The following is a 14,843-nucleotide window of genomic DNA, read 5'->3' on the forward strand; positions in this document are numbered from 1 at the left end:
TGGGGAGTAAGATCAATCTGTTTCAGCAACTTCACCATTCTTTGTCCTTGTGGCATTAACCAACATCTCTGTGGGTGCATAATTTACGTTTGATTTTTCTATTAAAATGTATTCTTAAAGCTATTCTGAATATTCAAAATTACACAAAATTTGAAGTAGTAGAAAATATTCCCCCATTTAATCTTGGTCCCCATTTCCCATGCAGTGAGGTTTGGCACACATTTCAGAATATGCCAAGAAGACACGCATCATGTTAACATGAATATATGCCTTGGAAATGACAACAAAGGCATTGGAATGCTGGGAAGTAGTAATGAAAGTAAGCTGGGAGTTAAGTTATTAGTTTTAAAAGCAAATAATCAACTTTTGGCTAAATAGAAAGCCAAGGAATGGCTGTCTGCTGAGCATAGTACACGAATATTTTGAAGAAGAGGGCCTAATCTCTCATTCACCAATAGCTCGGAAAACCTTGGGAATGAGAAAACTCTTAAACGAGGAATGAAATTATTATATCCCACAATCTTGTCTCTTGGTAGTTTTGTCATTTGAGCCTTTCTTTCTTTGGGATTGGAAAGCAAACACAACACCGCTGTAGTTGGGGAGACAATGCCAATGTACATAAACACTGGTTAGTCTCTTCCTGACCTTCACGGACACACTCTGGATGCCAGCAGTTCTCATGGAATGCATAGTGACTTACTACCCCTTACAGTGCAGATGATGTTAGAATTTATAGGATCATCTACTGGAAACATGAGCAACGACAGAGATATATGGATGCAGGTGGAGAAGAACTTTGCTGGTAGTAACAAATACCCACAATTCAAAATAGCATAATGTCGCCATAGTCATTTCAAAATTGCAAAATGCCAATATCTGTGTCATTCCTGTTCATACCACATCCTAGCATAATTAGTGTCATTTTCACATGGGAATGTCATTAAAATATCTACTGCTCAGTATGCAGCATCTATTTCTTGAAAAAAAGTGATTCTACTAATTTGTTAATGAAAATTTGAAGGAGCCACCGTAAAATTACATTAACAGACATTTTGAGAGCTGACACAGCCAGTTCAGACCGATTATATCTACGTCACACTTTCTTCAATATCCATAAACTGAGTAAAGCTATTTATATGTTAAGAAAGCTCAACTTTCTCATCCCAAATATTTATCATTTAACACTTTATCATACCTTCTTTCAATGTCATTTGAATTATGGCATTAAGTGATGGGATCATTCCCCACATGTTAAAACAAATCTTGCTACTACAAAAGAGAACCATTTGTTCAGTTGCTAATATACCACCAGATGATCCCTGCTTGTCTTTATTAGGTATGCCATCATGACTGTATTTAGTTAAGCATCTTTAAGGGTCTAATTCAAATGAAAGTTACCCTTGAATCTTACCAATTAAGATCTCATATCTATATCTACACCATTATGGGGGTAAAACAAATTTGAATACTACTTTTTGTCAACCGTCCTCAACTTACAGCTCATTTCATTAGGTGAACATTCGATTGTATAACTCGCTGCTAATTCAGTTGAAATCGGACTGCATCCCAAATTTCAAGAAAAGGGTATATTTGGTTACTACCATACCTACTTTATCCTTAGTTACATGCTAACCTACTTCACAGAGTTGATAGATTCTTTTGTGACAACCTTCACCACAATTAAGATTTTAAAAATATAGATTGAGTAATATTTGCAATGAAAACATTTAATATGTTCGTACCAATAGTCAAAATGAATAAATTATCTTATATTATCATTATGCCATAAACGATGGCTTTGCTCGGCGGTTGTTTTCATTTTAAATACATACTTAAGGCCTGCGTTGTCTATTGCAGGTAAAAATTTTAGAAGTTAGAGAATTTAATTTGCCCCGACATATCTAGTTACTTAAACGATTGGTAGAACGTAATTCTGCGGAACCAAAGCAACGAGCCGGTTTAGTACCAACCGACTTCTGCTAAATGAGAGTTTGATTTTCCATTCATATAATTTCTTAGGAATCTATGTAATTGACGATGACTTAGAGGTCTTCCCTCGGCATTTATAAACACGCTACGATCTCTGGCATGCCCAAGTTTGTAAGATTCTATGTTCATCTTCAGCAGCGGTATTTACCATGGCTACGGTGGACGTGCAGAAGACATCAATTAACACCAAAAGCCGGCGAAGACGCATTTACGCTTCAAAATTCGTTGCCAAGGTAGCATCTTGTTGATGTGCGTGAAGTAGCTCATAATGGCGAGTTATTTAGTCTGATAATTAATTTAATCCTTTGAACTCGTAAAGATATGCACTAGAGGTAAAAAAATTAGTTTCTTAAAGGTAGTCGCGCATGGCGCAAGTATTAAACAAAATTTGAGGAAAAAATTTGTTCCTAGAAGAAATAAATAATATTACGTCTGAAATACTCTCATAACTGCTTTCAATTGTTCCTATTATGAATTCTATATTTCAGCAACTTCTGGAACTTTTGGAAGATGACTTTGTATTAAGTAGTCATTAGAAGTACCTATGATCGCGTAAAAACAAGAGTAACAATGGCAGCAGAAGGTGAGGGTGCTGAACAAGTCGATCCTCGGTTGGAGTTTTTGTTTGATTATATTCAAAAGAACATGAGAGTGAAGTCAGATAAATGGTTTAAAATGGTGAGTCAGTCTCTCTTTTTCGTGTCCAAGGTTAATGAAATGTGTAGCTTCACATAACTGGTTATTTCTGCTTCTCATTTTCAATGCAAGCATCTTTGTCTCGTACTTACAGATTGGGAACGAGGAATTATTTAATATTGTAAATAGCTTTTTTGAATCATCTTCGGTTATGGTTTTAACTATTATTCAGAATGTTGGTGGTTTGCTAATACCCTCACATAACTTTCCAACTACTGCTCTCAAGCACAAAGGACTATATTTTGTAAAGAGATCCGAAGGCCCAATTCCCAAAGAAAATATAAGAGGAGCCATTATATTTGGGGACATGGCTCCAAATCCAATTGATGAGTTGTCCACTTTGGTAGATGAGGTAAGAATTTATCATTTAAGTCTTAGTGCCGCCTGCCAATTCATATTACACTCATCCTCAAAATTTAGCTTTGAGTTGGAAGGTAATTCAATGTGGTATCCCCTAAGAAGATACAGAAAGGGCTGGCTTTGCCCATATGTTAATGTTACATTTGCCAGCCAATTGGTGAATGCAAAAAAATAAATCAAAGAGAAAAATCATTTTAAAATGCAATATTAGTCAAAAGTAAACTATTCAGGAACTTTGAAAACTGTGATGAAGGGCTGCAAAATTGTTTTCCAAGTCTTTCTGAAGTGTTCATGGACTTTCCCTTAGCAATCCAGTGTGACTAATGAGTAACAAGAAAAACTATTCATACATACTCCATTAACCCTTGAAACACCCTTTGGGAGCATTGACCTAACTCTAAACAGCTGATGCAACCTTAAAGCGAATGTGAATTTTACCCAGTATCTCTACTTCTTCACAGCCCGCATATTTTACCTCACAGTAGAGATGTATCACTCATGTGTGGTGAAGTGTTTTCATTTGTCGACATTGGTGTGCTCCATGTATCAATAAATAAGAGAAAACTTTGTTTAAAAAAGATATGCAAGGAGGATTGCTTTCTGACAAATTATAGTGAAATTTAGAAAAAAGATATTATTTTCCATTTCAAATCAAATTGGGGGATCAGGATGGTACGGTGGGTAACGTACTGGCTTTCCACTCAGAAGGCCCGGTTTCAAATCCCAGAGGCGACAGATATTTTTCGGTGGTATCCCGATCCCTTCTTGGGGTGCTTTGTTAAGGGCACTTTGAATGAGTATGCTGTCCTTCGGATGGGACGTTTAGCTGCGGACCCGTTGGCACCTTTCATTAAGAGTAGGCTAATGATAACACCAGATAGCCAAACTCCACCCGTCATCTTTTCCTGTACATCCCCAATGGTGCAAATTACCTTAGCTGTCTGTCGCCTCCTCTGAAAACTATTACTACTACTATTTCAAACAAAAGAAAAGAATGTTATGAATGAAAGGCTTTTTGAAATACCATTTGAAGGGAATTGAAAATGGACTAAATTTAATGGAGTAATGCAGGTAATGGTTGTAAATTGACAAAGTAAAAAAAACTATCCTCATTGTGGTTTGTTGTCAGCATGTAAACCTGCAATCATCACCATGAGTTATCAATCCAAGGATTAGTTTATAGCAGCTTTCGAAACTATCCTGTTCCTTGCCAGTTTCTACGATCCCTCATTGCTCCTTGCACCAGCATTTTCCATCACTAACCTCTAATCTAATTTCTCTTGAGATTTTACTTTTTCATCCTCTTCTTCAGATTTGCTAGTCGAAAATAGCTAATATTGTAATAAAGTAAACATATTTTAAAATACAATTTTGAAATAAAAAACATTATGATGTATTTAAGTTAGTTTTTATTAAGACATGGAATTTTAAGATTTGAAATATCACTCTTTTTGTTGATTACTTACTTTTCAGCTTTGTTTTTCTATGTAAGTTTCAGCATTCAGATGGCCCTCAAAAGTTTTGTCATACAGCAATTGTTCCAGTATATCGCTGTGTAACATTGTGAAAAGCCTTGAATGTTTCCATTTCAGAAGGTGCTATAGTGTGATAAAAAAAATTGCCTATCCTCTCTGGACTCATTGAAATCAAACATATTTTGTTGACAATGATGACATTTGTCTGCATGTTAGGGTTATTCAGTCATTTATCAAGTTCTAATGATGGCCAAGTCTCATATTCCGTGTAATATGATATTTAAACCTGAAATCTGGAACATACTTCAGCAAAGTGGATAATAATACCTCCCTTGTTTGGCCTTGATTATTCATTCAGAAAACCAGTTGTGCAGAGGCTATTGGCATTTCTCTCATGTTTCACATCTTCCCATAATTTTAAAAATGAAAAAATTGCTTTCAATAAATTGGTCTTCATTTTTGTTTTCATTTTGTTAAATAGTAAAATTTCTTGGATACATTTTTATTATGGCTTGATCTATTGGTTGTAGCTTAGATGTAAAGTATGGTAGCAAAAATATCACTTGGTGGCCTTGAGATCTTAAGGTGAAAATTATCTAAAAAAGTAGGGTTTCTTTATTTTCTTCCTGCTCTATTTTTTATCTATATTCATCCTTTTTTCTAACAATTAGAGAACAAAGAAGTAATTTGCTTTGAGATATGAAATGAATTTGGCATTTAAATGTAAAGAATGACATTGTTATTCATGTATCAAATTTGTTTGTATTTTTTAAAAGCCCCAAGTGATTCTGTCTTTGACTTGTGTATAAATAAATACATGTCTTTAGCTTAACATTGCTGGTATGGTAATTGAAATGTTCCTAGAGAATAAATCACGCACAACCTGTAAAGTTTATTTTATGGATTTTCTTATGAAATTCTCTCATACTGTTGTTTTTTAATTGATTATGTGTTGAAAAGTTATATTTGTTTTTTTTATTAAATTGCCCACATTTCTATGATACTTTTTACTTTAATTTAAGATGATTGATTTTACCCTCATCAGATATTGTGATCTTTCAGGTTTTTGTACCAGTTTTATCAAATATAAATAATCATATTGGATGGCCAGCAGTTGTGTCTGAAGATGTGAAAAAGCATGTCCAGTTTCTTTCTGCTCTTGTGTATCAGGTGATTTTAACACAAGATATTTGTATTGTATTTTAACAATAATTATTATTATATAGATTGTAACAGTAGTATTATGATGTAATAATTAAGTGGTCTGCACATTCTATGTGGTGGCACTGGTAAAATATTTGGCTAAGGATAACCATCTAAAAAATCCAGGGTTATCTGTAACTGGAGCACACTTCAAATTTTAACTTGATTGCATTAATGAACAACTACTTCAATTTTTAGAAAATACATGCATACAAAAACATGAATAAAAAAGCTTAAACTTTGGCTAATAATGCATAAATCCTTTTCAAATTTTGCTTCCCATATGATAACTGTAATCTTGACTTCTAAAGCCTTCGTGTTTTGCCTATAATGGCATATTTTTAGAGGCATTGTAGTCATCCTTAAAATGCTGGTTAAGCCAAGGCGCTAATCCTCCTTGAAATGTATGTTAAGCGTTAGCTGTTCTGGGCAATATATGTGGTAACAGACTTTTCAATTTGGTGTTTTATCATGCTATGCCACAGCTTATGGTTAACTATAACCAAATCTTTAAGTAATGCTTCGAATTTGTTAAATGGCAAAAGGTGGGAATAATGATTCAATGGATGTCTAACACAATTAAATTGATGTATTAGTCTTGTAGCAGTAATAGTGCCACTTTAAATACCAGGATAAAATACCAAAATACATTAATTTATTTTGCTTATTGATAACTTATTTTGCTAACTTCCAGGTTAGAGGTCAAATGCAAGGTCAGACACTTTTGCCTATGCCAGTAGGAATTAATCGGGTCTATGAAGCAGAGAAATTACTAATACAAAGGTAAACATTACATTATATGTTTCAATTTGCATTTGATTGATTTTCATTCCAATACCATTTTTAAAAATCTTCAATCAATGGCATTTTTATTAGAATTGAAAAATTATTTCAGCATGAAATGAAATTGTAAAAATCATTTTTCATTTTAAATTACATCCCCTTGGCATTCAAATTTTGGCTCCACCATCCAAAAGTCCCCAACCCTAAATTGTATGTATTAACTAAATAACTTTATCCAATCTTAGTAGTGGTGGGATAACACCATTACCACATAATGACGGGGAAGGGGGATCGAGATGGTGTGGGGGCTAACGTACTGGCTTCCCACCCAGAGGGCCCAGGTTCGAATCCCGGTGGTGTTGAATATTTTTCAGAGGTATCTCGATCCCTACTTGAGATGCTTTGTGAAGGGCACTTTGAGTGAGTAGGCCGTCCGTCAGATGGGACGTTAAGCTGTGGACACCTTGGCGCCTTTCGTAAAGAGTAGGCTAATGCCGACGCCGGGTTTCTCTCCACCCTTCATCCTTTTCTGTCCATCCCCTATGGCACAAATGACCTCAGCTGTTGGTTGCCTCCCCTCAAAACTACTACTACTACTACTATGACGGAGAAGTTTAGGTGTGAGGGCTCATACTGTTTATTTTCTTACTTAATACACTATTTACAGTTTTCAATTTTCTGAATGACTTATTATTCTAACTCTGTCTGTGGTTACCTGTGGGAGTTAAACATATTATGTGTGCATTATAAAACCTCCACATAAAAGGGACTGGTAATAAGGAATAAACAAGAGGAATCATCAATGGTACCCCAAAGATATACTGTAGGGCATAGGTTGGCAAACTCATTAGTCTACAGAACCATATCCACAGAACAACAACAGAAATTTCTCTTGAGAGCCAATTTTTTAAACATATAGTACGAGGGTCATCCGGAAAGTAGTACCCGTTCGTGCCGCATGAAGTGCTGACGACGCGAGTAGCCGCTGGACGAGGTCAGATAGCTTCAGTGGCTTGTCTGCCTTCTCTGAGCCAAGTTGCGTGACGCTAGCATTGCCTGTGTTGTTTCTGTGATTGTTTACAATGTTTAAAAAAATTGAGAACGCCGCCAGTTGTGAAGTGAGGGCAGTGATTAAATTCCTCAATGCAAGAAACGTTCGCCCATGTGATATTCATCGCCAATTAAAGGAGGTGTATGGAGACAATGTAATGGACGAGTCGTCTGTTCGGCGGTGGTGTCGCAACTTCAACATGGGGAGGGGGAACACACACGACGATGAGCGTTCGGGGAGACCGTCTGTCATTACAGACCAACTGGTGAGCTCAGTTGACGAATTCGTGAGGAACGATCGGCACGTCACAATTGATGACATCTGTGAGCATTTTCCCAATGTTTCTCGAACAATTGTTCATGAAATTGTTAAACACCATCTGCATTATGCAAAAATTTGTGCAAGATGGGTCCCTCGCGTATCTCAATGAGCTGGCGGCGAAGGACTATGCAGCAGGAATACAGAAACTTGTCACACGTTATGACAAATGCCTTAATTTGCTTGGAGATTATGTTGAGAAGTAGTTTAAAGTATCCTCTTTCAAATAAAATTTTTTATGTTTGTTAATATTTACTTTTGTCTTTTTATTTCACGAACGGGTACTACTTTCCGGATGACCCTCGTATATAGATAGGACATTGTTATTTTAACTTAATTGGTGTACTTTATACTGACCTTTGCTAAAAGCGTTCTCAATTTGCTATGCAATGATTTCAAATAGTAAAAATCATTCGCCTTGACCATGATACAAACCCAGATATCTACTCTGTTATAAATTACTGTTGTGGCATCTCCCAGAGTTTCTGAGAAGTCCTCAAACTGATAAAGGTAAGTTCGCTGAGGTCGATCCCTTCCATTTTACCTATCTGCACCCCTCTTGTTACTAGTTGCAGTAGCAACCTGTAAAGAAATGCAAGGGTAGGAAAAAATTTGGTAATGAAAAATTGGGTTATGCTAGCACAGGGGTAGAACGTTGTACTCTCGCAGGGACTGGGTTTGATTCTGGGGTACTGGGCCTCTGGATACCCTCAGCTGCAATGCAACAATTTCAGAGTTTAAAAATCATTCGCCTTGACTGGGATTTGAACCCAGATCCCTCAATGTCAGGTCAAGTACTTTAGCCAGTTAAGCTATTGAGGCATCCTCTTAAACTCTGAAATTTTGGGAACTTTAAAGGAACAAGATGCTCTGATTAAATACCATGCATACAATGTCACAGGCATTCGTAGTCGTGCTGCATCTCCCGCAGTTTCTTTGGAATTTTTCAAGGTATAAACAGCCTAAGTGTTTAAAAGTTGGGTTTAACCTCGTGGACTGTGGTGCATCGCGCGACAATGAATGCCTGTGACATTGTATGTATGGTATTTTGTCACCTTGACCATCCAATAGAAGGTAGTCAATAATACTATACTATTCAGTTCAGGACTCTAATTATCATTAAGGTATTCATATTATATTATCAGGTAGGAAGGTGAGTTGACTGTGTTTGCACAGTATAAATTATAAGATAGAAGATTTTCAAGAACAAGACCATCAGTAGTAGTTTTCAGTGTCACATCAATGTTAATGTCCCTATATATTATGATTTTTACCTTCAAAAGTCAAAAAAAGGGACCATGCTAGTTCCAGTTGTTCAAACACACTACTGGTGAAGTGATACACAGAAACTATGATCAGATGCAATTCCTTCACCATGATGGCAAATATTTCAAAATACAATTGCATACAGAATTTTTCTAAAAATATTAATACCATTTAAGACATTAATACTGGTATATACTTCCATATTTGGATGCAGACTGGCAATACAATGATTCCAAGCTAAAATAACTAATTTTATAATGGCCAGCTTCATTTTTGGTAAGCCAATGTTAGTTGAAACATAGTGTAAATTAGCCAACCTGGTTAGCAAATGCCTCTGTATCAAATATCATATGATATAATCATCTAGTTCACTGGCAAAATATATTAATTTGATGGTGTTACATTAAAAACAAAATTGAGAATGGACTCGGGAAGCCATCTCAATTTAACATCTCATGCTACAATGATTGACATAGATTAAGTTATGAGTCCTGGTAATTACAGAGGTATGACCCACCTGGCCATGTGTAGTGCCTGGTTGTGGGAGTGGCATGATTTTTTTGGTCATCATCTTGGAAAGTCATTGCAGAGCAAATTTGACGGCAGCAGCACAAAGAGGTTGCTTAGAATAGGGACTTGGAATATTAGGACATTTTTGAGAACAGTGAAATTATAAAATATAAAGCGAGAGCTGGAGAGAGGAAATATAGATTTAAGGCTGTGCACAGTGAGATTGAAGGATAGCAGGGATTATTGTGGTGATAATTTTAGAATGTAGCAGGGAAAGAGAGCCAGCAAGGGTCGGCAATAGTGCTGAACAAAAAAGTAGTGAGAAGTATAGTAAACATAGAGCATGCTACTGATAGAATATTATTAATAGAAGTAAATGCTGAACCAATAAACTTGGTCATCGTTCAGGTCTACATGCCACCTAGCAATATTGGGGATGAAGAAGTCAACAGGGTATGTGATCAATTAGAAGCAATAATTCTGAGGGTTTCTGTAAGGAAACAATAACTAATGGTAGGCAAAGGTATGAGGAGATGGTAGTGAGGTAAGGGTATACATTCAGGAAAAAGGAATGAGTGTGGGGAGAAAGCCACAGAGTTCTAGAGGAAACTGGGCTTAATTATAAGGAAATATTGGTTTAAATGCCACATTAGGCATAGGTATATATGTAAAATACCCAGGGATTCAGAAAGATATCAGTTAGGCTATATTGTGGTGAGGAACAGATTTAGGATTAGCATGATTAATGCGCATAGTTTCCTGTGAGGTGGATGTAGATTCAGATCATCATTTGGCTGTGATGAAGTGTTATCACAGATAACAAAGGATAAAATAGGGAAGATTATTGAGGAAATTGAATGTATAAGCAGAAGCCGGGATGAAGAGAAAGGAGTGCTCCGAGGCAGTCGAAAAATGTATAAGTGATGACAGAGAGATGGGTACAGAAAAGGAAATTAGATACATGTTAAAAAACAGAAATCGAAAGCTGCAACTGAAACTGCAGGAACAGTAAATATGAAAAGGACAAAGAAACCACATATTACTGATGAGATGATTTGGAAGATAGACAAGTCAATAGAAGAATGTTAACAAAAAGTTTGGTTTTCGGAAAAATAAAGAGTTGAATAATAAACAGAGGTAACTATTTATGTGAAAGACATTTGGTGGAAGATACTGTATGAGAATTTGTAAAGTTGACTAAAGAAGGTTGAAATTGGTGTGTTGTATGGGAAGGTTAAAGCACTGTCAGGAAATGAGGGATAATCTGTGCACATTATTAAGGATATAACATAAGCTGAGACATAGAAGACAATATGATGAATGAGGGGATAGCTTAGGTTCAGGCATACTTGATTGCAAGATATAAAGGGTATTTAGCCAATGAAATCAAATGAAGTCTTGGAGATAGGCAACATTCCCATGGAATTACTTGAGGGTGTAGGAAAACAAGAAAGGAAGAGTTTTTATTGGCTTATTCAAAGCATTTTGAGGGAGGAATTCGGCCAGAAGATTTCGTTATCAGTGATAGTTCTCACCCTAGAAAAGGGGAAGTGACATTGAGTAAGGATATTAAGAAAACCCTGTCAACATTTTGAAATGGAGTGTGGCATTGTATGGTGTCAAAACATGGTCATTGAAGCAAGATAATATGCATAGTTTGATGGCATTAAAAATGTGGTTGTGGAAAAAGTTGGAAAAGGTGGACCAAAAGGAAAATCAACGAGGAAGTATTGGGCATGGTGAGGGAGGAGAGAGGATTGTTGGGAAAAATCCAAAGGAAGCAGGAAAGATGGATGCCAGGCACTGTTGGTTGGCAATTGGATGTCAAAGGTTTTGATAGAGGGGAGAATGTTTGGCGACCGAGGAAGGGGCAGGATTAGAATAGGGATGTTGGGCAAAATCAAAGAAGGAATGAAGTATTTTGAATTGAAGAACTCAATCACGCCATGGATGTCAGGCTGCGTTTTGTTAGGAGAGGCATGGGAATGAAATTTATCTCATACTATTGTATAGCCTGTGTGCATCTGCAGCTGACCTCAATTATTAGAAGTCCATTGATAACATTAATGCTAATATTATTATTACAAGTTTTTAATTCATTAACAACTAGTTAAAATTACTTATGATTAGTAATTATGAATTGGAGAATGATGGCATTCTTATACAAGGAACATATTTCCATAGCTTGTCATCTTAATAGATTCCAGTGGTTCACATTTTTTCAACACCTGGGATGAGTTTGACTCATCTGTTATTGCTAGTTCTAGAATGTGTTTCTGTAATTCCTGCATTGAAGCTGGTAGCAATGTTTGGAAGGGTAACGTGTTTCAACTTTTGCGTGATCTGGTTGAATTTCACCTTTTAGGGTATGCTCTCCAAGGGTAATTAGTGAACTTAGTTTAAAGGAGCTGTATAACTAACAATCTATCAAGCTTACATATTTGAGGTCACTCTCAGGAATAATTCTGGGCTGATACTTGGTAATTTCATCAGGCATTGACTACACATGAATAATGTAGAAGAGAGTCCTACGAGGGACTCACAAAGTTGAACATTACAGTAGCTGCTTAAAACTTCAAAACATAGTGTCTTGTGTCCATTTATTTCTCTTGTACTGCACTTTTTGGAAGCCTTCCTTACCAATATTGGGAACTTGAGGTCTTATGGGGTGAAATTCAGAGTTCTCACAAATGGGGCTCTAGTCTTTTTTGCTCTCAGTCTCTGCCACTGTGGCAAAAGACACTCATAGCTTACTTAATGGTACCAACAACCATTATAAACCTGATTCCGGGGATGATAGGTATGGTTAGAGCTCAACTAGTACTAAGCCCAATGGCATGTGAAATTATCACATGAGGGTAGCCTGTGACTGTACCATTAATGTTTTCCCAGAAAGGTTATTATTTAATGAAAATATTATTATTTATTAAATGAAAAAATCAAATACATAAAATCATATTAAATGTACATTATTACAAATAATAATTCCATGAGAATACATTAGAAATCTACTCTACTGCCTTCTCTCTTGTGTCAAATAAAATTTTTCATAACGGCATGGCATATAAGATTGTATTCTAGCTGGTGGTCTTTTAGGGGTTACGGATACTTTTTACATTGAGACTCCAATGTGCATACATATTGTACATGCTGTTTCTTTTTTGGTGTAGGTACTGACAGGAAAAACCTGGCGCTCCTGGCTAATGCCTGGTTATGTAGGAGACTGTCTTTCATTAATTTCTTCCATGCTTCCCATTCCTTACATACTGCTTTAACTTCTAGTGCATTCATACATATTTCAAATATGTTCTGTTATTGCTGAGATCCCTAATATTCCCTTTCTTAAGAGTCTCTCTAAATGCATTCACTTTCTCAGTCTACTCTGTCCTCTAAAACCATTTACTTGTCTCTTATGTGTGTTTGGTGATTTTACTCTCAATCAATCTCTTAATACAGCTATCAGTACCCTTCTTTATTTTTTTGTTAACAATTCATCCAAATCATATTCTTTTATAACCCATGCATTACTAAACCTCTTTTACTGAAATCACTTTTTAGGTACCCCATACCCACCATATTTAACAAAGACCTTATATATCAGGTGCACTTTCTAACCATGTTTCACTTCCATACTTTATAATTTGGGAAGAAGTACAGTTTAATGTAAAAAATTTCATACTTTTCAAACTGCATGGCTGTATTTTCTTGGATTTGACTTTTGCAGTAATTTTTGTTATTTTTATTGTAGTAATGGTGAAAATGTAGATTTATTTCTCAAGAGTTCGTTTGAGGGAAGTGTAATAAAGTGGGCGACTCAAATAAACGAAATAATCAAAGAAGACTCATCAAGTGCTTTTGAAAATGGTGCGAATCCATTTCCCACCAAAGGCAAGTAAATAAAGTTTTTAATAAATGATAGATTCTGAGGACTCAGAAATATTCCTTATTTAATCAAAATTTCTCATTCCCAGAGCTGAGCTTTTGGGATAACAGAGTGAAGAATCTGGAATGTATATATCATCAATTGCAAGACCCTCGTGTTAAGAAGATGGCTTCAATTCTTGAACTCTCGGATAGCGCTTACTATCGTTGTTTTAGGACTCTATTTCAAAATATAGTCGCTGGTAAGATTTTATTTTGTATCATTGCTTCATTTTTTACTTATTAACATTGTAATATTGTGAATGAGTGTTTGTAATCCATGTTATACTCTAATTCTTATATATTGACGTTATCACTTACTTAATCAACAGTGCCGCTAATAAATGTAGGGCTGCCTGAACTATAATCAAGAGGGAAACAGGGACAACTAGACAGTACACCCCTATCCTCATTGATCCACAAACTTTAAACAGCTACTTCGTTAATTCCATGAACATTACATTGTCAAGTATTGCAAGTCCAAGTTACAATCCTATGATGCTACTCAAAAAGTATCCTTTCTCCAATCCTCGATATCAGTGGTGCTTGATCACAATAAGAATCAATGTGGTGTAAGAATTTTAAATTCCAGTGCATTGTGGCCTCACAAATGATATGATTGAGTCTGTTATCCCCTTAATAGCCCATCTACTCTCTTTTAATTAAAAATTGGCAATTTTCCACAAAATAAAATTTATTAATGCGACGGGTTTCAATGTAACTGTATCATTGTCAGGTAACAGTCATCACTCGGAGTCCAGTATATATGCTGAAAAGCAAGTAAGGGGAGGGTAATAGAAAAGAGGGGAAGAGGGAGGAAAGGTGGAAGGCAGCATGGGTAATTATGTATGTGAGTGGGAGAAGGGAAGGGAATGGGGAAGACAGAGTAAGCAGGTGCAAAGTCCAGAGAATGATGACTGTTACCTGACATCAATGTAGTTACATTGAAACCAGTCACATTAATAAATTTTATTTTGCGGAAAATTGCCAATTTTTAATTACCTATGATATTCCACCATATCATGCCTGACACATCTCTTTTCATCTACTCTCCATTATAATTAATGCATGCTTTTATTCTTGAAACCTCCCAGATCAATGTAAATTCTCTTAGGTTATTCCAGTTTTTTAAAAATTTGATTCAACTGTTCTTAACAGCCGCAGGCCCATCACTATAATACCCGTGATTGCAAAAATAATGGAAACTGTTGCCTGTACCCAAAGTCTGGAACACTTAGAGAGTCAAAATCTATTCACCCCCAGTTTGGATT

General features: G+C 36.0%; 1 protein-coding gene across 1 annotated transcript in view; it reads left to right on the forward strand.

Moving 5' to 3' along the window:
• The first annotated feature begins 2,559 nt into the window (after positions 1–2,559).
• The window catches only part of LOC139692126 (dynein beta chain, ciliary-like), a 160,005-nt gene continuing 147,721 nt past the window's right edge, over positions 2,560–14,843 (forward strand). Inside the window, exons 1-6 of the mRNA XM_071590168.1 lie at positions 2,560–2,667; positions 2,858–3,037; positions 5,583–5,690; positions 6,418–6,506; positions 13,400–13,539; positions 13,623–13,775. Coding sequence (XP_071446269.1) covers positions 2,560–2,667; positions 2,858–3,037; positions 5,583–5,690; positions 6,418–6,506; positions 13,400–13,539; positions 13,623–13,775 — 778 coding nt within the window. The remainder of the gene's footprint in view (positions 2,668–2,857; positions 3,038–5,582; positions 5,691–6,417; positions 6,507–13,399; positions 13,540–13,622; positions 13,776–14,843) is intronic.

The sequence above is a fragment of the Hetaerina americana genome, unplaced genomic scaffold, assembly GCF_022747635.1.
Source record: "Hetaerina americana unplaced genomic scaffold, ioHetAmer1.1.p SCAF_4, whole genome shotgun sequence".
In the NCBI taxonomy this organism is placed as follows: domain Eukaryota; kingdom Metazoa; phylum Arthropoda; class Insecta; order Odonata; family Calopterygidae; genus Hetaerina; species Hetaerina americana.